Source organism: Bactrocera dorsalis, chromosome 3 (genome assembly GCF_023373825.1).
Source record: "Bactrocera dorsalis isolate Fly_Bdor chromosome 3, ASM2337382v1, whole genome shotgun sequence".
Classification (NCBI taxonomy): Eukaryota; Metazoa; Arthropoda; class Insecta; order Diptera; family Tephritidae; genus Bactrocera; species Bactrocera dorsalis.
The window spans coordinates 7837414-7863473 of record NC_064305.1 but is presented as its reverse complement, the minus strand read 5'-3'; the positions used below and the strand labels follow the sequence as shown (position 1 = coordinate 7863473).

General features: G+C 31.8%; 3 protein-coding genes across 4 annotated transcripts in view; 2 read left to right on the top strand and 1 right to left on the bottom strand.

Annotated features, from left to right (window-relative positions):
* Positions 1-26060, top strand: part of LOC105226902 (zinc transporter 1) — a 254752-nt gene that overhangs the window by 208314 nt on the left and 20378 nt on the right. The window contains exon 1 of one of the 2 annotated variants that reach the window (XM_011206026.4): positions 13195-14032. The exons of the other annotated variant lie outside the window; for it this stretch is intronic. The gene's annotated coding sequence lies outside the window, so the exon portion shown is untranslated. Of the gene's footprint in view, positions 1-13194; positions 14033-26060 lie in introns of those variants that run through there. 2 annotated transcript variants of the gene reach the window in all.
* LOC105226904 (periodic tryptophan protein 1 homolog) lies at positions 512-2140 on the top strand. The gene has a single exon (XM_011206028.4). The coding sequence runs from the start codon at positions 628-630 to the stop codon at positions 1996-1998; it is 1371 nt and encodes a 456-aa protein (XP_011204330.2). The 5' UTR covers positions 512-627; the 3' UTR covers positions 1999-2140.
* On the bottom strand, positions 1988-25217 carry LOC105226903 (U7 snRNA-associated Sm-like protein LSm11). The gene is made up of 2 exons (XM_049451100.1): positions 25138-25217; positions 1988-3054 (listed from the first exon to the last, which is right to left on the bottom strand). Exons 1-2 carry the CDS (start codon positions 25215-25217, stop codon positions 2178-2180), a joined length of 957 nt encoding a protein of 318 aa, XP_049307057.1. The 3' UTR covers positions 1988-2177.

Sequence of the window (26060 nt, the reverse complement as noted above, 5' to 3'; positions counted from 1 at the left end):
AAACTCGTGGTCCGTTCCGGTTACGTAGACCCAATTGTTTTGGAAACAAGAAGTCTGGAATTCTTTCCTACCGCTACAACAACAAAAACAGCCAATACACTCATAGAAGGCATGAAGATGCAAAACCAAGAATAATTCAAAATCGAAAGTCTTCTCTAAATACAGCAGAAAACAAAGATTCTTTGACTATTTTCCGACAATGAGACGAAATTCGCTTCGAATTCAAAGTAAAGAAAGGTCTTATTGAATTACTAAATAATAATATACACAACAATTTTATTATTTCTATTTTTTTTTTCACTGAATATCAATGATATAAGTCAGATTATGATTTTGTTATCTCATTTGCTTATTATTTTTAAAATAGATTGCAAATAAAACATTAAAAAAATAATATTTTCTTTGATAAATTTTAAATTGATACATAACATCCACCTATTCACGTACTATAGTGAATACCTTTAGCCACTCCGAAAATAACTCAAAGCTTGGACACAAACCCTTAAAGCAAATGTCATTTACAAATTTGACAAGCACGTGTTTACGTTTCCAACCAATTAGTATTTTCTGCGTAAATTTTTCATTTGTTTTAATTTTTACATCGAAGCAATTAAATATTCGCTAAAAATGGAGGAGGACGGACTTCAAGAGGCCAGCATTGACTTTGTGCCGGCACTTTGTTTTGTGCCACGCGGCGTCGCTAAGGAACGGCCAGAAAAAATTGTGCTAACACAGTCGGAGTTGGCACGTATCATTGAAGACACAAAGAGTACACTTGCAGAAGATGGTGAGGATGATGATGACGATGAAGATATTGACAACGAGGACGATATGGAGATAGATGAGGAAGCAACAGCTGGCGCTCGTAATCCGGACGATGAATTTGGTTTCGATAATTATGATCAGGAAGGTACATCAAAAACAGCTGATATTGCTTCTGTAGTTGATGCCAACGAGCAGCTGCCAGATGAAGATAATGATTCCGAAGCAGAAGATGAAATCATAAAACCAACTGACAATTTAATATTGGTCGGTCACGTGCAGGACGATGCTGCTTCCATGGAGGTGTGGGTGTTTAACGAAGAGGAGGAGTCTTTATATACACATCATGATTTTATACTTCCTAGCTTTCCACTATGCATAGAGTGGTTGAATCATGATCCTGGTAGTGATAAACCAGGCAACATGTGCGCTATTGGTTGTATGGATCCAGTGATCACTATTTGGGATTTAGATATACAGGATTCAATGGAACCTACATTTAAATTGGGTTCAAAGGGTAGTCGTAAGAAGCACAAAGATCCCTATGGACACACCGACGCAGTTTTGGATCTTTCGTGGAATCGTCATTTTGAACATATACTCGCCAGTGGTTCTGTAGATCAGACACTTATATTATGGGATTTAGATGAAGGCCAACCGCATACTACAATAACGGCATTTGAAGAAAAAGTTCAATCGTTGGAGTTTCATCCAGATGAAGCGCAAAGTATTCTAGCCGGTAGTGCAGATGGCATAGTGCGTTTATTCGATTGCCGAAATGCTGATACAGTAGATAGTGATTATGTGAAATGGAAAATACCCGGTGAGGTAGAAAAAGTGTTGTGGAACCCAACTGATACCAATCATTTTGTTGTTGGTACCAATGACGGTAGTCTACATTATGCGGACAGAAGACAACCTAATCAACTGCTGTGGTCAATTAAAGGGCATGAAGAAGAAATTTCCGGCGTCTGCTTCAATAAGGATGTGGCGAATTTGTTGACCTCAACATCCACGGATGGTATGCTGAAAGTGTGGGACTTCAATGCCAGTGCTATCAGAGAAGTGTACTCGCATGATTTCCAAATGGGTCGCCTGCAATGCATGAAACAAAGTCCCGAAGATCCATTCACTTTGGCGCTTGGCGGTGAAAAACCGCCCCGCTGTCGCATTTATAATATAAAGAACTTCGAAGTTGTGAGAAAAGTTTTCAAGATTCCTGAAGTACTGCAATAAAAAACGCGATTGACATATATTTTAGTTATAAAAAATCATAAATAAATATTTATGACACAACGAAAAGAATAAAATTTTTGTTTGAATTTTACATTAATATTATATTCACTTGTATAAAAATAAAGTTTATAGAACAGTATAACTTAGTTATTTTTTCTTTTTATCAAACTAATTAATTTTCACGTTTCCATTTGCAATGACGTAGTGTTTTTGTTGGTTGGCAGTAATATTACAAGCGCGACTTGTTCGCCACGCACAAATAGCTGTTGTAGGTGCCTTCGGATTTCCACATTTTTTCTATTAATACTCTTCACTTCTTGCTTTGGCAATTCAATGCCTAGCTCCTGTAATCTCCATGTACAATCTTGCGGCACGCCACACATTTTATTTTCACTATATCCATATTTACGACGCTTGCAAACTTCATGCACATCGTGTAACCACAGATTCCAGAATTTATCAAACCATACCAGCTTACCCTCTAAACTACCACGAATACCATGCTCACGCCGCACCATAACGCGTACACGTCGCTCTTCCTTCATGGACTGTCTTAATGCCAACATTGGGCCAGTAACGCCATCAATATATGTTAAAATGTTGTGTGTATCCTTCTGCTTACGTGCTCTACCTTTCACAGGCATTTGGTGTGCCTGGAAACGGCGTTGCTGTGCCTCCTCAGCTATAACCTGGCGTTCTTTTGAGCTGCCAGGTTTAGCACTCATCACATTATCATCCTTTTTTTGTGTATTTTTATTCACTACTGTGTTATTACGTTTGTTCAGATTCATTATGCCGAAACGTTTAAATGCACTTTCAAAAGCTGCAAGATTTTGGTATAACACTTTAGGCTGTTTCTCACTGATGCGGTACTCAGGCGCATATAGTGCGCGTAATGGATCAAACCTTTCGCTGGTTATATCCAGTGCGCTGTCCGCAGAGCTTGCAGAATCATCTTCTGCTGGTTTAGCGTCAGATGGTTCTTCTTCCGCCGTTTTCTCCTCATCCTTTGCGATTTTTCCCTTTGTCTCGCTAATTTTGAGTTTTTTATTTAAACTGCTTGTTTAGATAAATGTAAATTGTTGCACTTTGTAATATACTTATGTATAAATTTTTGTATTTTCACGTTTTGCCGGCAATAAACAAAAACACAGCTGATCGTGCGTTGCCACTGTATAAAAAGTGTGGAATGTGTTGCCAAGCTTGCGTTATTATAAATTGCTTGACATTTTATATTTTAAATTTCATATTTTAAATGTAACGGCAAATTGTTAAACTAAAAACAATTGTAAAATGAAAAACTATTGCAAAAGATTTCATATTGTTTAAATTTAATAAAAATAAATAAAGTAAAAAGCGAGGAGTGTAAATAATTTTAATGAATAAGAAATGGGTAGCGTTTTTATAGCTAAGAAATAAGTATTAATATATAAAAAAAATTATAATATCAAAAACTTGTTTTTGTAGATAAATACATTATAATAAGTAAAAGACTGTAAAAAGTGTAGTATATTTAAAAAAATAAAATAAAAAGTAAAAAAAATAACCAAATGTAAAGCGTAAGGAATAAAAAAAAAATAAAACATGATGAAAATAATAAGCAAACATAAAAATAAATAAATAAAGAAATTAAGGAATATCTAGAAATACTTTTTCTAAATTTGGATATATCTAATTTATTGTTGGAAAAAATATGGCAATAATAAAAATTTTTGAACTAGTTTATTAAATGACAGAGATAAAATGACCTTCTTTTAATTTTTTTTTAATGAAATCATAACAACAAAATTGGGTTATCAACGATATATGTACTGATTACTTTACTTTTAATTTCATACCTTAAATATTTTTTTTTATTTTAATACAAGTAGAACAAATGTCCATGAGAAAATCAGATTAGCGATGGATATGTTGCTAACTTGCGTGCTTAGTGCAAAACACATACATTTTTATAATGTTTTCTTACTGGCAAGTTGAACTGGATGTCTTTATCTTAGAAAAATGTAAATAATGGAATCTCTCATTAAACAAAGTATTAAGACACGTAAGTAATCATATTTTCATACGTATATACATACACATATTTTTTTTGTTATCGTATTTGATTTTGAAATGGCAGATAAATTTCATTTGTCAAACGTACATATATTTTTTATATTTAAAGTTAAATGCTTCGATAAATCTTCTGTTCATAATTTTTTATTTTGATGCCTGTGAAGGGTACAGAAGCTTATGGCACTGGAATTGGCAATAAAGCAGATTTTAGATATGTAAAGTTCAAAGTTCTGTTACTTCTGCCCTTATACTTTTGAAATCGCCCAGAGCTGTTTTGATATTACAAAACGTTAAATTTTCAAACGATTAGTGGCTTTCATACGCCAACCAACCGGACGAGAATTTGCCGACAGGCTTTCGGCCACGCTTCGCTACTTGTGAGAATATTACAAAATCTTAACTCTTTATTTTTTTTCTTTCGAAAAAACGCCATATTTTCACAACTGCGAATTGGCACTTCGCATACTAATGACAGGAAGCACATCAATCGGCATTAAATACCGCAATTAGTATTACAAATATACTTATACATATACATATGTATGATTTTATTTATAAAATGCCTCGTCGTTGCAACTATGCAAATAGCAATTTAAATTTATAGATTTCGAAATAACTTTGGGCTGAAAATAGATTATAAAAGAGCTGAGCGGAAAAGGAGATACTAAAAGAGCTGATAACAAGTTGTCAGGTGTTACAAGAACTGAAGTAAAGTGTACTTTGTTAGAATCGGGAGATTCTCTAATATAGGTAGTAAATTTCTTGAAGATCCCAGCTATTCAGTGTAAAATTTATGAAATGCAAAGTAGCTTAATTTTTGTGAAAGAAAAGATTTTTGCCGAGAAACATAATAAGATGTTCGCACAGAGAAAAATATGGCGGCCAAAAATCTTTTCAAAACATAATTGAACGGTAAAATAATTTCGCATTATGAAAGCTAATTTTTTGTATACTCCTGCAACATCTTGTTACAGTGTAAAATAGTTTTGTTCACCTAACGGTTGTTTGTGTCGCCTAAAACTAATAGAGGTAGATATGGAGTTTTGTATAAATAACGGGTGATTTTTTTGAGGTTAGGATTTTCATGCATTAGTATTTGACAGATCACGTGGGATTTCAGACATGGTGTCAAAGAGAAAGATGCTCAGTATGCTTTGACATTTCATCATGAATAGACTTACTAACGAGCAACGCTTGCAAATCATTGAATTTTATTACCAAAATCAGTGTTCGGTTCGAAATGTGTTTCGCGCTTTACGTCCGACAAATTTTGTTCAGCGATGAGGCTCATTTCTGGTTGAATGGCTACGTAAATAAGCAAAATTGCCGCATTTGGGGTGAAGAGCAACCAGAAGCCGTTCAAGAACTGCCCATGCATCCCGAAAAATGCACTGTTTGGTGTGGTTTGTACGCTGGTGGAATCATTGGACCGTATTTTTTCAAAGATGCTGTTGGACGCAACGTTACGGTGAATGGCGATCGCTATCGTTCGATGCTAACAAACTTTTTGTTGCCAAAAATGGAAGAACTGAACTTGGCGCTACATGCCACACAGCTCGCGATTCTATGGCCATTTTGAGGGAAAACTTCGGACAACAATTCATCTCAAGAAATGGACCCGTAAGTTGGCCACCAAGATCATGCGATTTAACGCCTTTAGACTATTTTTTGTGGGGCTACGTCAAGTCTAAAGTCTACAGAAATAAGCCAGCAACTATTCCAGCTTTGGAAAACAACATTTCCGAAGAAATTCGGGCTATTCCGGCCGAAATGCTCGAAAAAGTTGCCCAAAATTGGACTTTCCGAATGGACCACCTAAGACGCAGCCGCGGTCAACATTTAAATGAAATTATCTTCAAAAAGTAAATGTCATGAACCAATCTAACGTTTCAAATAAAGAACCGATGAGATTTTGCAAATTTTATGCGTTTTTTTTTTAAAAAAAAGTTATCAAGCTCTTAAAAAATCACCCTTTATGATAATGAATGATCAGGATGACGAAACGAATTGAATTTCTAACGGGTGATTTTTTTGAGGTTAGGATTTTCATGCATTAGTATTTGACAGATCACGTGGGATTTCAGACATGGTGTCAAAGAGAAAGATGCTCAGTATGCTTTGACATTTCATCATGAATAGACTTACTAACGAGCAACGCTTGCAAATCATTGAATTTTATTACCAAAATCAGTGTTCGGTTCGAAATGTGTTTCGCGCGCGTGTTTTGTTCAGCGATGAGGCTCATTTCTGGTTGAATGGCTACGTAAATAAGCAAAATTGCCGCATTTGGGGTGAAGAGCAACCAGAACCCGTTCAAGAACTGCCCATGCATCCCGAAAAATGCACTGTTTGGTGTGGTTTGTACGCTGGTGGAATCATTGGACCGTATTTTTTCAAAGATGCTGTTGGACGCAACGTTACGGTGAATGGCGATCGCTATCGTTCGATGCTAACAAACTTTTTGTTGCCAAAAATGGAAGAACTGAACTTGGTTGACATGTGGTTTCAACAAGATGGCGCTACATGCCACACAGCTCGCGATTCTATGGCCATTTTGAGGGAAAACTTCGGACAACAATTCATCTCAAGAAATGGACCCGTAAGTTGGCCACCAAGATCATGCGATTTAACGCCTTTAGACTATTTTTTGTGGGGCTACGTCAAGTCTAAAGTCTACAGAAATAAGCCAGCAACTATTCCAGCTTTGGAAGACAACATTTCCGAAGAAATTCGGGCTATTCCGGCCGAAATGCTCGAAAAAGTTGCCCAAAATTGGACTTTCCGAATGGACCACCTAAGACGCAGCCGCGGTCAACATTTAAATGAAATTATCTTCAAAAAGTAAATGTCATGAACCAATCTAACGTTTCAAATAAAGAACCGATGAGATTTTGCAAATTTTATGCGTTTTTTTTTTAAAAAAAGTTATCAAGCTCTTAAAAAATCACCCTTTAAAACAAACCTCAGTCAAATGTAAGCAAAAGGGGGTCATTGACCTCATAAAATGTAAACAAATTGGTCAGTGATCTCAAATATAAACAAAGGTTGTTGACTCGGCTAAATGTAAACTAAAAGTTTGTTGACCTTAAATGTAAACAAAAGGGTCATTGACCTCACAAAATTAAAACAAATGGTTCATTGACCCATAAAATGTAAACAAAGGTTGCTGTCTTGGCTGAATGTAAACAAAAGTTGCGGACTTGGCTGAATGTAAACAAAAAGTTCATTGACCTCAAATGTTAACAAAACGGTCAATGCCCTTAAAATGTAAACAAAAGGGTCAATGACCCCAAATGTAAACAAAGTTTGTTGCCTTGACAAATTGCAAATGTAAACAAAGATTATGGACTTGACTAGATATAAAAAAAGATCATTGACCCCAAATGTAAACAAAGGTTGTTGACTTGACTAAATGTAAACAAAGCTTGTGGACTGGGCTAAATGTAAACAAAAAGTTCACTGTCATCTTTGTTTTCAAGAAACTGATTACTTTACTCGGAATCGACCACGATATGATATATGTATGTAACTGCCATAAAAAATGATCGGACAAAAACAAGTTCTTGTATGTACAAGATATCTTCAAGGCAACACTAAAACTTACAAATATATTCTTCAGATCGGACCACTATATCTTTGGCTTTGGTGCCGCTGAAGTTAACATTTTCTCTAGCTTAATGTAAAGTTTTGTTACACTTTAAGGTTTTTCCTCTGTTTGCATCCTTCCAAATTGCAATGGTATAATATGTTCGGTTACATCCGAACTTATGTAGCTCTTCCATATTTGTTTTAATAAATATATATTTGAATATATTTACATATTTTTGTACATAGACATTCATTAAAAACGCATAATAATATGCTCGAACTCATTATAAAAATAAGATCCTTTGTTATGGAGAATAGGGAATGAAGCTCGCCTATCACCAGGCAAATAATATAACAAAAAAATATTTACAAATTTTCAGATAACAAGAAATATTTGCGTTTATTTATATATAACGGGTGATTTTTTTGAGGTTAGGATTTTCATGCATTAGTATTTGACAGATCACGTGGGATTTCAGACATGGTGTCAAAGAGAAAGATGCTCAGTATGCTTTGACATTTCATCATGAATAGACTTACTAACGAGCAACGCTTGCAAATCATTGAATTTATTACCAAAATCAGTGTTCGGTTCTTTTCTTTTTTATCGACAAATTTTGTTCAGCGATGAGGCTCATTTCTGGTTGAATGGCTACGTAAATAAGCAAAATTGCCGCATTTGGGGTGAAGAGCAACCAGGTTCAAGAACTGCCCATGCATCACGAAAAATGCACTGTTTGGTGTGGTTTGTACGCTGGTGGAATCATTGGACCGTATTTTTCAAAGATGCTGTTGGACGCAACGTTACGGTGAATGGCGATCGCTATCGTTCGATGCTAACAAACTTTTTGTTGCCAAAAATGGAAGAACTGAACTTGGCGCTACATGCCACACAGCTCGCGATTCTATGGACATTTTGAGGGAAAACTTCGGACAACAATTCATCTCAAGAAATGGACCCGTAAGTTGGCCACCAAGATCATGCGATTTAACGCCTTTAGACTATTTTTTGTGGGGCTACGTCAAGTCTAAAGTCTACAGAAATAAGCCAGCAACTATTCCAGCTTTGGAAAACAATTTTTTTAAAAAAGTTATCAAGCTCTTAAAAAATCACCCTTTAATTGACCTCCATAAAATGTAAACAAATGGGTGAGCGGCGCCTAATGTAAACAAAGGTTGTTGTCTTGGCTAAATATAAACAAAAAGTGCATTGACCTCTAATGTAAACAAAAGGGTCATTGACCTCACAAAATTAAAACAAATGGGTCATTGACCGCATAAAATTTAAACAAAGGGTGCTGTCTTGGATAAATGTAAACAAAGATTGCGGACTTGGCTAGATGTAAATTAAAAGATCATTGACTTCAAATGTAAACAAAGGGTCAATGACCCCTGACAAATTGCAAATGTAAACAAAGATTATGGACTTGACTAGATATAAAAAAAGATCATTGACCCCAAATGTAAACAAAGGTTGTTGACTTAAACAAAGCTTGTATACTTGGCTAAATATAAACAAAAAGTTCACTGTCATCTTTGTTTTCAAGAAACTGATTACTTTACTCGGAATCAGCGATATCGGGCCACGATATGACATATGTAACTGCCATAAAAAATGATCGGACAAAAAAAGTCCTTGTATGTACAAGATATCTTCCAAGGCAACACTAAAACCTACAAATATATTCTTCAGATCGGACCACTATATCTTTGGCTTTGGTGCCGCTGAAGTTAACATTTTCTCTAGCTTAATGTAAAGTTTTGTTACACTTTAAGGTTTTTCCTCTGTTTGCATCCTTCCAAATTGCAATGGTACATATAAAATGTTCGGTTACAGCTTATGTAGCTCTTCCATATTTGTTTTAATAAATACATATTTGAATATATTTACATATTTTTGTACATAGACATTCATTGAAAACGCATAATAATATGCTCGAACTCATTATAAAAATAAGATCCTTTGTTATGCCAGAGAATAGAGAATGACACTCGCCTATCACCAGGCAAATAATATAACAAAAAAATATTTACAAATTTTCAGATAACATTGAAAGCACTTTGACCTCAAACAGGGTCATAGAAATATGTGCGTTTATTTATATACATACATTCATATATATTCATACAGTTGTCCACAAAAAAATGGCAGGCTTCCAGTAGTAAGAGATCGCTTTGAAAGTTTCAATAAAAATGGTTTACAGAACAAAAAAATATTCATATTTCACTATAGTATTTTATCCCGTTATGTGTACCGCTATTGCAGCTCGTCATTTACATATGAACCAAAAAAGCTACAGCCAAATATATTTTTCATATTGACACTCCTATTATTTTGTGAGCAACTGTGTGTTTCAGCTAATTATTCATGACTCCTTAATTTTAGCCGCCGATTTTTGTCATACATAATTTATGAAATTGGACAAAACAAAGCGACAGATACATACTACACGCTAATCGATTACCTGATAGACAATAAGTGCTAATGCACTTTTATAAAAACATATGTATAATGGCGATAATGACGCTTATCGACTATTTAGCAGATGCACAGCCATTGGCGAAAGGTTGTTAGATAGGGTCGCCTTAGTAACTATGCTAAATATCAAATGCCGAGATATACATACATATTATATGTATGTACATAAATACATACATATGTACGTCTATTTATACCCTGAATAAGATATGTTAAGCTTGCCACGAGGTTTGTAACAATCAGAAGGTCAACATCAGAGACCCCGCAAAACATATTGTACATACTGTATATGAATGATCAGTGTGACGATTTGAGTTGATTTTGGCCTGGCCGTCCGTTCATTTTATTATTTTTCAGTTTTCATATACGCAAATTAGTTTCTCAGTTTATTCAGATATCGAGCTAAAGCTTTGCACAGTCCTTATCTCTTCAAGAAGCTGCTCAATTGTCGGATCACCGTAGAATATCAGACCAACTGTTTTTGTATATTTTTTGACGAGATCATTAATGACTATTAAGTCCTTTTGAAAATTACTTAAAGTACATCAATCTAGTTCTTAAAGAGTTCAAAGTGGTTTGAGTCTAGGCTAACAATTAGCTGTGTTACACACCCACTGATTAAAAACGCATAAAATGCCGTGTTATTCATAAAAACAAAGTTTCCTGAAAGAATTGGAGACGCATTATGTTAAACACTAAAAAACTTACGATATTACAATAAAACCAGAGCTTCGAAAGGGGCTCTACAATAAAAAAAAATATTTTGACTAAAGTTAAGTGTAATACATAAAGAAAATAGCTTCCAAAGCTGTTAACATTGCTACTACATTGCTAATGTATCGCCGTAATTAGGGAGACAGATGCCCCAGATAATTAAAAATAATGAAACTCTAAAGACATTATCGAATAATGGCTAATGAAGGTTGCCTTCTAGCTGCCGATTTGTGGTCACAAAGGTCGGATCGGTTTAATTGTATGCCACTCTGATTTGGATCCAAGTGTTAGACATTAAATAACAATTCACGTGGAGCCGTTTAACCACTACTGTCCGTACCATGTCCAGCAATGCTGCTGAAGAAATAGCCAGAATGCTACCCATTGAAAACCGGTGAGAAAAATTCGATTGCGATTCTAACAGTTATCAGAGCCGTCTATAGGAACCAAAAGGGAAGAGAGAACCAAGCACGACACATTGTGACAACATCGTTGGCAAACCTCATCCGAAAGGTGGTGGACCATTCCACAATCCATTAGGGGAGCGACAGAAACAGAACAAAGCAGAAACAGAAAACATGGAAACCAGAATTTCCATCTGATTCAAGTATTTAGTGGACATGCATATGTACATATATAGATGCTTTAGTAGTTACCTCTACAAACTCAGTTATGACTTTAATCCATATTGTTCGAAGTATTCAGAGTGCATTGAAGACCCTAACGTATCTTGTATTGTCCTCAGTTTTTAAGTATTATGTAAAGGGAAAACTAGATTTGGCGGTAGTTTCAGGGTGGAAATTTAATAGCACAGTGAAGCGACAGCCTTAATCATGACAAAACCGAAAGGTCTCAGCTTAGGCGTCTGTCAGTTCGTACTATAGAGAAGACTTAAAATATTCCTCACGAAGTAAAAAAAAAAAAAAAGTTACGTGATCTATAACAGAACATAAGTTTGTTAGGAACGATACAGGTGATCCTCATTGAGGCACGAAGTGGTGACATAACTTAATCGGAAGCCATACCGACAGCTTTTGAACTGATCTCAATAAGTGTTAGTAAAATTAGTGTATAGTGAATTTGTCTCAAATTTTGTGTGCAGAATCGCTGAGAATGTTGGAAAAGGCTTACGATGATTCAGTTTTACCAAAAAACCCAAGCCTACGAGTGTAAAACAAGTTCAAAGCCGACAGTCGAGAAATCGTTAAAGCTATGCCTCGGTATGGACGGCCTTTGACCTCTTCAACTGATGAAAATATTGAAAATGTGAATGAAATGGTGCTTGAAAATCATCAGGCAAGTGTTAGAGAGGTGGCAAGAGAACTCGATATCTGTCGCAAGTTCGTTTGAATGATTTTGGTACTTGAAGAGCAAAGTGCTTATGAAAAGTGTTTCGAGGACTGGAAAAAACGTTGACGATTACATCTGGTGGGGATTACCTGAGGGCGGCAAAATAAATATTTAATTTATTTACAATTTTCAGGTACTTTTTGGTCACGATGCACACACCTTTCTTCACCCACATAATGAGTGGTGCGTTAGACCCGCCATAGCTCACCCTTCATACAAAACGCCTCAGCAAAAACGCGTCTAGTAAGTGCTTACGCACTTTTGTATGTATGTATGTATGAGTGTATGTATGTAAGTTTGTGTGTTCGTGTGCAAAATTTTCGCACTCGTGGCGCCGTTGCTGGTTGCTATTTTTTCAGAGCGCCCACCAATCACACTTCATCTCCAAGATACAAATATTATTTCTTTTGTCGAACACATGTTGTTGTTGCTTTCGTAGCATGCTGCTCTATTGTTTACAAGCTATTGTTCATGTTATCGTGCATAATATAAAAGCGAGTTGTTGTTATTGTTTCTATGCATGTATGCACATACTTATGTCAAGTGTGTGTGTGTGGCTCTAGCTCTTTATCAGTGACTAAATAGTCAAAAAGTTGATAAGACTAGACTATGCGCTAACTAAACAGGCTGACGGACGTTTGAGAGCAAGAGTGTCGAAATGTTTGCTTACACACACATGCATATAAATTTATACTTACACATACATACTATATTTATATTTTTTGGTCGAGCATTGCATGCGTGCGGCGCTTTTGGGCGTTTTTAGTTTTGCTCGGCGGTACCTGTCGGTATCGCAGCTATTCGGCATTTTATTAATTTACTGTTACATTAATTGTCGCCCTCTCTCTCTCTCTCTCACACAAACACACATACACGTTTACACTTTCCATTTTATCGCTGGTCGCCGCAAGCAGCAATATTCGCGAGATTAAAGTCCCGCTTCGGTGCGGAAAAAATGGCTCATCTGTACGATCACTCGTCTGCCGGGTCTCCAGCAGCACGTGGGTGAATGTATGCGCGTGTGTGTGTGCGCGCGTGCTATATACGTGTATATGTTTGTTTAGTTTTCGAGCTGTTGAACGCAATGGCTCGTTGACAGTTGTGTTTGAGCGCGCGGCCACAGCGTACAGGTGGTTCGGCAGTTTTCGCCGTTGAAAAAATATTGCAAAGCTTTTGCCTTTATATCAAAAATTTCACAAAATATTAGTTCATTTGTGTGTAGACGAGCTCGTATACGCTTGACCGTGCAGAAAAGCGGGAAATCAACAATTAAAATAAAAGTGGCTTTTTTACAATTTTATTTTTCGGTGTGTGTGTGAAATTGACGAAATGTTGCAAAGCGCTGACAGGAAATGTACGAAAGTAATTCTCGCACAAACAATTGTTTTTTAAATGAAATGCGAGCAAACAATATGGCAATTGATAACAATACTAGAAAAGCGTAATTGAATAAAAAAATACAAAGAAAATAAAGAATTATAAAAACAAAAACAAAAACAAAAAAATTAACGAAGCTCATAGAAAGTCTGCACGAAAATAGAAAAAAGTGTGCAAAATAGAAATAAAAAAAAATAAACAAATCGAAAATCGCTGTTCTGCACCATGCGTACGGTTTAATTGTTTATAAACACTAAAAAAGTATCATTTGCGGTTTTATTTGCATTTCGTCGTGTTCTGTGGCTTTGTGGCATGATTAATTTTGCGATATTTATGGATATTATGAGCAAAAATACGTATAATTCATAATTTTTGCATACTTATATACATACATATAAATGTATATAATAGATTGCAGACATTTTATGAAATCAACGGAGCTCAAATTTTAGCGGAATAATTTCAAGAAAGGTGAGTTTCTGCATTTGAAAAAATTTTAAGTGTAAAAAAATTTCAAAAAAATGAGCTCCAGCAATTTTTTGAGAGTGGAAAGAATCGAAAAAATTCGCAAATAATAAAATATGTATATATGTATGTGTGCAAATCCTTTATAATTTATTAGGTAATTATTTAGAATTTATGCGACTTAACTATGTACATACATATTAATATTAATACGTACACATGAACATTTTTTTTGTATGTTTTGTATGTATGCAGCTGTGAAAACGAACACTTTTTGTGATAATATAAAAGTTAAAAATTAAAATAATTTTCTGTTTTGAAAATAAATAGATATACATACATACGTATGTACATATGTACATACATATACATATATTTTAATAATTTTATAGTTTCATAAAAACATGAAACAAAAATTTTTTTGGTGAAAACAGAAATGTTTTTAAAATTGATAAAAAAAATTAAATATAAAAAAAAAAATGTTTTTATGTATTTTGTTTTCAAAAAAAAAACATAAAATTCTTTAAAAATTCAAATAAGCATTATTGACTTAAATGTATTTTATATCGACACAATCGACTATAAACTTGTTGAAAATAATTTTTTTAGTGAGAACAGAAATATTTTTAAAATTTTGGTTTTTTTAACTAAAATTAAAAAAAAAAATTTTAAATTAAAAAAATATTTTTAAAATTTTAATTTTTTTTAATTAAAATTTTTTAAAATATTTTCAAATTAAAAATAATATTTTATTTCAAAAAAATATATAAAAATATTTTAAAATTTAAAGAGGAATGCTTGGCTCAAACGTATATATTTCATGTTAATATAAGGGCTATTAAATCAAAAGTTGTAAATTTTTTTAGTGTAAATATAAAATGTTTTAAACTAAAAACAAAGGGTTTCAAAATAAATATAAAAAATAAATTTACATAAAATTTTAAATGAAAAACATTTTTTTTTAATTTAACTATGTTAAATATTAATATTAACTAAAAAGGTGTGATTTTTTTTGAAAAATATAAAATGTTTGAAAATAAAAGAAAATATTTTACTGTAAAATATAAAATTTCTTCAAATTTTAAAAACTCAATTTTTTTTTTAATTTTTTTATATTCTTTTTTTTTAATGTTTGTTAATCTTTTTTGAATAATGAATTTGTTAAAATTAAAACTCAAAAGTCATGAGTTTCTTTACTAAAAATATAAAATATTTGAAAATAAATATAAAATGGAAATATTTTAATGTAAAATAAAAAAATTTTTCAAATTTTTTTTAATATTATGTACATATACATATATACATAAATTTATAAATATAAAGTTTTTAATAAAAACATTTTTTAATGTAACTACATATGTATATTGATAAAAGTGATTATAAACTCAAAAATTGTGAAAATGTTTTTTTGTGATAACGTGAAATGGAATTGTTTTAAAATAAAGTATAAAATTTCTTCAAATTCTAAATTTTTTTCAAATTTTATAATTTCAGTAAATATTTTATTATTTTTATTAAAAAAAAAATTTTTTTTTTAATATTAAAATTTTCTTATTTTTAATTTTTTAGTTTTTTAAAACCGAAAAAACTTTTAGTTAAAAAAATAAAAGAAAAAATTTTAAATATTAAAAAAAAAAATCAAAAAAAAAATCAAAAAAAAAATTAAAAAAATTAAAAAAAATTAAAAAAAAAATTAAAAAAAATTAAAAAAAATTAAAAAAAAAATCAAAAAAAAATTAAAAAAATGGAAACCCCCAAATTTGTATACTAAAAAATTTAATTTAAAATCTAAAGTAATCAATCCTCAATTTTTTATTTTATTTCATAACACTATTCAAAACAAAAGCGTTTTTATCGGTTTCATAACAAAATAAAAATTTATTTAAAATAAAAAAAAATTCTTAATCTTCAAAAATGTAAATAAATTTTTTTCGAAAAATCGTCTTTACAGAACTAATGCAGGAAATACTCAAATTTGAATACTAAAATTAAAAAAAAAAATTTAAAAAAAAAATTTTTAAAAATAGAAAACCCCAAATTAACCCCAAATACTAAAAAATTTAATTGAAAATCAAAAATAATCGATACTTAATATTTTATTTTATTTCATAACTCTATTCAAAACAAAAGTGTTTTTATCGGTTTCTTAACAAAACAAAAATTTATTTAAAATAAAAAAAATTGTTAATCTTCAAAAATGTATGTATGTAAATTTTTTTCTAAAAATCGTCTGTAAAGAACTATTGCAGGAAATACTCAAATTTGAATACTAATTATGATTTTAAAATCTAAAACTGCAAATAAATATTAGAATTTTCAATAAATATGGGAAAAATTTGTATTAAAAAAGAATTAATTAAATACTTTTTCAAATTTATGTTTAACATTTTCGCACAAAATATATGTAAGATCGAAGAAGCTGAAATTATTTGCAGATTTATAAAAATTGCTGATAATTTTTCTAAATTTTTTTTATTATATATACATACATATTTTTAATTTTTTATCTAATTATTTTAATTAAAAAAAAATTTTAGCTTAATTAATTTTTTTTTTTTTCAAAATTATGTGCAATTTTTTTTCGCATACTACCGAGTTCCGACTTAGACTGATTGAATAGATTATATAATCGAAATTAATAATTATAAATAATACTCTTTGGATACCGTGCACTTCAACTATTAAGTAAATATGCGCTTGAATAGTGAACTTTTCCTTTTCAACAGCAATTATTCTTATTTGCTTAGCCATAATCTCTCAGACTTATAAGTACATACATACATACATGTATGTGCTTCTAAGCATGTGTCTGCCTGTGTACACATAAAACATTCACCTCATTTAATTGCTGCTAACTACAGTTCTTATCAAAAGTGCGCGTACATGCCCGCAAGCCTACAAACCGCATGCCAACACACATACATACATACATATGTATGTGCATATATGCGAGCATTTACATATAGACATTTGCTAAATTTTCATTTCATTATAAAATCTGACACTCAAAAGCGCGCACTTATCAAAATTCGTGCGAGTATCTCGAGAACTATGAAATAATGGATAGAGGCAAACAACACAACAAAGCAATAAAGTGTCTGCAAAAGCGATAATTTGCAGTTTATAAATAGATATACACAATACTTGTATATTGTAACAGCAACAAGAAACTCGATTTCGTATAACTCGATTTGTTTGTTCGCCCATATGCATGGGTATCTCATAAATTGAGAGAGAAATTAAAAAAAAACAAAGCGGGCAATATGACATTTTACGTGTGTGCGTGTGTGTGTGTGGATGTTAATTTATAGGTGTGTGCTAGGTTGACATTTTTATGAAAACAAAATCAGGGGTTTATTGACTGCAACTGCGTGCCGATATCTCAAAAACTGTGTACACAGAAATTATTTTTAGCTTGTTTTGGTTCGTTAAACGGCAAATATTTTTACAAATATATGAAAATATACATATATAAAATTTTTGGCAATTTTTTTTTAACTTTTTTGGGAGTATACATCTATTGAGTAAATACGAAAAAACTTTTTCGACTACCCAATATATGTACATAGTATGTACTCGTAGAGAGTAAAAAAAAAATTATAAAATAATTTGAAACCTAAATTAATATGTTATGAAATATTATAGACTTTAGGACTATATTTTTATACATACATACATATGTATGTATATGTATAACATGCAAGTATATACACAAAGAAACCCTTTGACGGCACACAACACGTGCTAGAAATAAACAAAAACAAGAAAAAACTTAACTTCGGCTGCCCCGAAGCTATAATACCCTACACAGGTGCATTTCTTATAGCATAAAAGCGTGTAAAATGATCCTTGTCTTAATTTTGAGCGGTCAGTTTGTATGGCAGCTATATGATATAGTGAACCGATTTCAATGAAATATTCGGAGATTGTAGCACTGACTTGGACAATAATTCATGGTAAATTTCTTGAAGATATATTGACAAATAAACAAAATTCCATGTAAGAAATGGAGTTTGATCGGCCAGTTTGTATGACAGCTATATGCTATAGTGATCCGATCTAAGCACTTTTTTGGAATATTGTAACGCTACTTTGAACAACAATATCTGCCAAATTTCGTGAAGATATCTTCTGAAATAAAAAAGTTTTCCATACAAGAACTTAAATCTTGTAGATTAGTTTGTATGGCAGCTATATGATATAGTGAACCGATTTCAATGAAATATTCGGAGATTGTAGCACTGACTTGGACAATAACTCGTGCAAAATTTCGTGAAAATATCTTACGAAATAAAAAAGTTTTCCATACAAGCACTTGACTCTTATCGGTCAGTTCGTATGGCAGCTATATGCTATAGTGGTCCGATAACGGCGATTCCCACAAATAAGCAGCGTTTTGGGGAGAAAAGAACGTCTAAAAATTTTCAGGTCGATAGCTCAAAAACTGAGGTACTAGTTCACTTATGTACATATGTATATAAAGAGCGGCAGATACAATAAGGGACATGGCCAAATCGACTCACTTTGTCACGCTTAGTTAGTTCATATATGAATTTTAAAGGATCCCCGACATTTCCTTCAAAGTATGACAAATTTCGATGCAGACTTAAAATACCTTGTTTAGGGTATAAATATATGTATATGTTAAAAACTATGCCAATATGTGTATTAGCATATTTATTTACGGATTTTCAAACACAAAACATCACAAAATATGTAGATATGTATTTTTAGGTCGAAAACTTTCATCAACACATTAGAATCACATATTACATACATGCATACACAAACTTATTTATATACATACATACATATATGTTTTTGTACGTTGAAAACACCGAGCACAAATATTCGCCATACGCGTGTCTCTCAGATTTTCGCATTTTCTTTGCGCATAAATTAATTTCTTGATTTTGTAATTGGAGCGAGTTATTATGCTCAAAGCTTTTCTACATATTGGCGTGGCTAACAAAAATTTTTACTAAAATATTATACTAAACTATGCAAAATAAGAAATATTAAGCGATTAATTAAAAGTTTTATTATACATATAATATTTTATAAAATCGTTTTGTGTCTGAAAAAGGTTATTGAGCTACTATAAATAGTATTTAAAGTTAAATAGCATTTAAAGCCGTCAGTAATCATCAACTTTGACCAGCAATTTTTTTTTCGTCAGTCCGGTTCAAATTTGATCAGCTGGTGGATGCACTTTTTCCATTTTTTATAATTATTTTTTGTTCAATTTTCAGTTAATTTAGTATTTAGTTACTTTTTTATTTCAATTGTATGAAAAACAGAAAATCAGAAAATATTACACAAAATTAAAAATTAATATAATTAATAACAAATTTCGTGTAATAAACATATAAGCGTTAAAAAAAAAAAAACAAATTAAATACCGTCAACGAAAAGAATCAGAATTAATTAATTCAATTATTGCCAGGCAATCAAACGGCATTTTGTCAGGTGATCTCGCGTTGCACGTTTTATTTCCGATAATGACAATTATTGAATGAACATTGAGAGACAAAATTTGAAGAGCAATAGCAACAAAGTGTTACAAGTTTAAAATTTTCATTAAAAAAAATATATATACATATACATACATATATGTATGTATGTATGTAAAAAACATAAACAAATTTAAAATTAAAAAATACTTAATTAAAAAATTACAAAAAAATATAAAAAATCCAAAAAAAATTAATTAAAAATTACACAAAAAATTAAAATAAAATTAAAAATAATTAATAAATTATGAAAAAAAGGAATCAAATAAAAAAAAATAAAAAAGGAGATGTAAAATAATATATAAAAAAATTAATTAATTAAAAAACTCGAAGTAATGGTACTAAGATATGTATATAATATAATATAAAAGATCATAAACAAATTTTAAATTAAAACAAATTAATAAATTAATTAAATTAATTTAAAAAAAATAAGAAAAAATTAAAAACTTAACTTAATTAAAAAAATTAAAAAGGAAAAATAAAATAAAATAAAAAAATTTAAAATAAAATTACTTAATTAAAAAATTAATAAAAAGATAATATTATATATTATATAAAAATAATAAAAAAATATAATATAAAAATATTATACAAAAAACATAGCAAATAAAAAAATTAATAAATTAATTTAAAAATTAAAAAAAATTAATTGAAAATTGCAAAGAAAAAAATAAATTAAAGCAATAAAAAAATCTAACACATACATATAACAAAATTTTATTAAAAATTACAACAAAAAAATAAAAAAAGGAAATAAAAAAATTAAAAGTAAAAAATAAATTAATTAAAAACAACTTAATAAACTAATTAAAAAATAAAAAAAATCATTTAATTAATAATTAAATAAAAAATAATAATAATTAATTAATTAAAAAAATTATTATTAAAGAAAATTTTCACAAAAAAGAGGAAATAAAAAAATTAAAAAAAAAAATAATTTTAAAAAATTAAAAAATCGAATCCATCTCTCGTTGGTGTTACTCATTTTTTGAAGATCTTTATCATCACTTTTCGCTGCGCCAAATTTCATAACAATTATTTGCTCTTATGCTTTGGGGCTCGTTTAAAGCAGACGAAAATGGTAATTACCAAATAAATGTGGAGAAAAGTTCATCGAAAACACTTTTACAAACAATCAAATCAATAAACATTTCGTTTTCACCTTTTTTGTGTGTGTCACCGAAGAAATGATTGTAATTAGATACGCTCAATGATCAGCCGATTATTCAGACTCTGCTAAGTACGAAGCGAAAGTTCACATGCAAGTTATTTCAAGGTTGAAATAAAACCAAAAAAAACACGTATTTTCAAAGAAAGTATTTGAAAACGAAATTGAAAAATCTGTTATTTGCAGCCGCTGCCAGACATTACACTCAACAAATATTGATTACTCAAGCGCAAATCTGTTTTGGGCGAGAAGTAATTACGTGTTTGTGTGTGCAGTTTTTAAGAATCGTTTGCTGTTAGCGGTATTTTAGTGCATTCTTCGAACTCACAGCTGTTTTGACTGGCCTACGTTCATGTGTCTATTGTTGGGCCATAAAAAAGCGCAATCAATTTAAACGTATGGGTATATGCAAAAGCAATATGTTAGTATTGAATAATTTACATTTTTTTAATTTTTGCAACAGGTTTCCACAAATCTAAATGACTATGTATTGTAAGATGAAATAACTTTAGATTTTCTCATACTGGTTTTTATTTGGAAGTATTTTTTTTAGATATAAACGCAGAGCGAGCTTCAGGGTTTTAAACGTAACGAGCCATTGCTATGTATAACACACTCATAGTCTTAATCCTTAACTCAAAACCCAAAAATCAATTATTTTTTTTCCTCTTGTCTGTTTCATTTATAGCGTCTCTTAAGAAATCAAGTATCGTCCACAACGTCAATATTACACAATCGTCCGTAAATCACTCAAAAACTCACCAACACCAGCAACAACAAGCGCTCAATTGTCCAACACTTGTCATTTGTCAATAAGCCGGCTTGGCCAAGTGACAACTTTTGTTGATTATGAATGCATGTATGTACATATGTATATAAAAGTGCGGCTCAGGCACGAACACAAACTCAAACTGCACACTCTGTCAAGTTTCTGCCCGGAAATTGGTAAACAAAAACTGGATGTATTATATTTTATATAGAGAAAACGGAGATTGAATTAAGTTAGCAAGTAAATTTTTGTGGGAAGCTGGCATACATATTCATATGTGTATTAAAAACGCATGGGTTTTGAAAATTTCCAAAATTTTCGAAATTCAAGAACTTAAAAATTTCGGTATTATAATTTTTTGATCTTGAAATATTGAATACCAAAAATTTTAAGCAAACGAAAAAAATTTTGGGCAAAAAATAGTTTCATTTCCAAAACTCTCGAAATTCAAAACCCCGAAATTTTCGGTACTGTTAGTTTTTGATCCCGATATTGAGTAGCAAAAAATTGTATCAAATTCTACTTTTTTCGAAAACAATAAAACACAATCCGAAAATTCTGAATTTCAAAATCCCGAAAATTTCGGGATTGTAATTTTCTGAACCCGAAATATTAAGAGCTTAAAATATCAGTCAAGCATATGCATTTTTTAATGCAAATAACATAGAAGCAATTGCGAAAATCCCGAAAATTTCGGGACTGTAATTTTCTGACACCGAAAAACGTAAATTTTCAATCAAACGTATACATTTTACTAATAATAATAGACGTAGATCTGAAAATTTATAAATTCAAAATACCGTAAATTTCGAGACTATAATATTTTGATCCTGAAATATTGAATAACAAAATTTTAACAAACTAAAAATTTCTTGAGCACGAATAAAATAGTTTTGTTTTCAAAACTCTCGAAATTCAAAATCCTGAACTTTTCGGGATTGTAATTTTTGTATCCCTTTATATGTATTATGTATCGAATTCTACTCTTTTCGAATAAAAATAAAACACAATTCGAAAATTCTTAGTTTCCATATCCCGAAATTTTCGGCACTGTAATTTTTTAATCCGAAATAATCTGAGCTTAAAATTCCAGTCAAGCATATGCACTTTTGAATACAAATAACATAGAAGCAGTTTCGAAAATCACTAAAATTTCGGGATTGTAATTTTTTGATCCCGAAAAACCTAGCATTTCAATCAAACGTATACATTTTACTAATAATAAGAGCCGTAGCTCTGAAAATTCATAAACCCGAAATCACTAAAATTTCGGGATTGTAATTTTTTGATCCCGAATTACCAAAAAATTCAATCAAATTCTACTTTTTTCATATACAAATAACACAATCCGAAAACTCTGAATTTCGAAATACTGAAATTTTCGGGGCTGTAATTTTTGTAAAAACTTAAAATTTCGGCATTGTAACCCGATTGAAAACCTAGCATTTTAATCAGACGTATACATTTTAGACGTAGCTCTAAAAAATCGTATATTTAAAATCCCGAAAATTTCGGGATTACAATTTTCCGATCCCGAAATATGGAGAGCTTAAAATTTTAACCAATCAAATTTTACAATAACAAATAGACACAGTACCGAAAATCCCGACTGTAATGTTTTGATCCCGAAGTATTGAGTACCAAAAATTTCAAGCACTGAACTTTATCAAAAGTTGTTCAGCATTTTAGCAGATTTCACAACAAATTTGTTAAACGCCTCGACACTAATCTGAATTGGCTATAAATTTTTGTGTCAAAAAAGACATAACTACAAATTTGCAAATCAAATAAAATACGTCAAACCCGAAAGACCATGTAATGTTTGTTTACTGCACTTGAAAGAATACTCATTTACAGAAATATATAGTTTATTTAATTTGCAGAAATAAAATACATTTACATATGTATGTATGTATATGACATGTAAAGCTATACATATGTATGTGATCAAATTTGAACCGGACTAACCAAAAAAAAACGGCATTTTTACGTATTTTAATACAACATTTTTTTTTTCCTTTTTTAAAATACGCTGCTTTGGATGCAGACTTAACTACATTAAAAAAATCACAAATGCTTTTTATAACAAAACTGCGCATCAAAGAGCGTACTTAGTTTGGCTTGCATCCATTATATTTGAATTTTTCGTTTCCACTTCCCCAACTTCTGATTATTCTTTTAATAAAAGTGACAATATTTATTTATTTACATACATGCATATATGTATGTATGTATAAACGACTACGCTTGATTTGTTTTCACTTATTTTTAGCACAGTAGTAATCAGTTAGTAATTTCCCTTCACTCAACACACTGCTGCTGCGGCAGCTGGGGGTGTTGTACGCATGCGCATGCGCCATCACGCATACAAAGTAAGTCATTTCGGCCGCAATTGGAAAAGAGCAACTTCGCAATAACTTGGCATTAAATTTTGATTTTGTTATTATTATTATTGTGGTTATTGATTCGTACTTTTTTTTTGCGATTTTGTTAGGCAAATTTATGTGTAAGCTTTTCTTTAGTCCAATTGTGATGGGACCCTGGCCTCTTTAGTTGGAAGCGAACCGATCGATTTTTAATTCATAACAGGTGTTGTTGTTGTTGTGGTTGTGTATAATCTTTGCAATTTGTATGTACGAGCATAAACCAGGCGGCACGATTAGTAATTTTATGTTATCAAATTACAATAACAATATGTATAGGTGTATATATGTATATGTACATATGTTATGTATATATGTACTTACAGTTTGTAAGTTTTTATGTTAGTCGCCTACTCAATCGCAAGGTCATGTGACACATTCACACAAAAATAAAAACATTTAAACGCCAGTGGAATTAGAATTGATATTCTCTATGTCTGTCAATCAGTCAATACAATTTGTTTATTTCATTTGTTTTGTACAGTACAATATATAAGTACACTGATTTTCATGAGGGTGTTCCGTATGTATGTGTCTGACTCTAAAATTTCATTAAATTCCATAAAAGTAAGCGCTTACTGGCACGCATTATCAGTTCGATACTTCTCTTTCTAAGCAGACTTATAAGAATTTCCTCCACTTTGCATAATTTTAGGCAAGAGCCACATATTTCACATTTCACTTAGATAAGATGGAGGATTGCATCGCGACCTAATGTCTATTGTGTCCTCCCCTAAGTCACAACGATCCACCCAGCCTCAACATATTGATGAATTCCATTATACTTCTAGATGCTAGTGAGGCGATTTTATCTCTATTTGGAAACATGGATCCAACGGCCTTTATCCTGCGTCTGCAGGCTGCTATAGAGTCAATTAGCAGGAGTTCTGGAGTTTCTTCAGACTCCCTGTTGCAAAACTGACAATTTTCACAAGAAGCTGGGCTCGTGTTATATAAGTGAGCTTACAATGGCCACTGTAGAATACGACAAGTGGTATTCAGATCCTACGATGTTAGTGGATGCTGCGGAGCGGACGAACTCAGTTATTCCTGGCTATACTTTTGTGACCGGGTACCCAGATAAGGTGAACTTAGTTACCTTCCGATAGACTGTTCAGCTGTTCCCTACACTCCTACACCAGTGGCGATTTGACAAATCCTTCTGCTGTCATTTGAAGTAGTGTGTTTTTGGCAACCTAACCGAATACTAGATGAAGTGGTGTGAGCTCAATCACCTGACAATCCATGGCTTGCAGTCCCAGGATTTACCAGCTAATGGATTGCACACCCTTAGTGCTTTAGTAACTTTGATCATGGTCATGCCAACATGCTCTTTTCACCGTAGAGTTGAATCCAGCGTGAGGCCAAGATATTTGACTTTATTAGTAATCTCTACCTCTTTGCCTCAAGGGTGAGTGCAGGAATCCTGAGGCCGTGCAGGAACCTACATACGTATCGTAAACGGGACGATAGTCGTTTTCGAGGGTTGATATTCAGGTCATCCCCGGGTTTAAAACACTTTGAACTAAGTCTCAGATTGTGTCCTAGAATTGGCTTCTAGCTATAATACTAACAATGTCATCCGCATATTATCGACACCATAATTAGATCCCATTGTCAGTTAGCGGAACTAGCAGGTCATTCACGACAATGCTCCATAACAGGGGAGATAGCACTCCATTTTGTGGGCAGCCTCTTGTAGTGCCGAGTCGATTCTATCTGCCACCGATGCTGCCACATTCCTTTTCGCCAGTGCCCTGGCTACGCTCTTGTGAGACGTGTCAAATGACTTTCGATGTCTACGAAGGCGCATAATATTACATCCACTCCTTTCAGCGAACTCTGTATCTTCGAAGTAAACTGGTACAGAGTAATATTATTTGGACAGCATACAACTCATCACAAATCAGAGAAGAAGCTTAGTCAATCAAATCGTCACATATTGCGAGAGTTATAAGAAGATTGTTCTCATTAATAGACTTTTCTGTCTCTAAAACTCTGCTTCAAAAAATCATCACGAAGTGTTATTTTTGTGAAGTCACAATAGCAATTCAAGCTTAATCATTGAAAGAAAATGGTAAACAGGAAATGTTTGTAAAACAAAAACTTCTATTTCACTCTTCAAAGCATGGCGAAACGAATAACAACGTTCAAGTCA

Bases quoted from the DNA above. Each gene is read 5' to 3' on its own strand.
- LOC105226903 (XM_049451100.1), bottom strand. From the start codon at position 25,217: ATGATCAAAGTTACTAAAGCACTAAGGGTGTGCAATCCATTAGCTGGT. The intron at 3,055-25,137 runs GTGATTGAGCTC...CTAAACAAGCAG, and splicing joins TGCAAGCCATGGATTGTCAG to TTTAAATAAAAAACTCAAAA.
- LOC105226904 (XM_011206028.4), top strand. From the start codon at position 628: ATGGAGGAGGACGGACTTCAAGAGGCCAGCATTGACTTTGTGCCGGCA.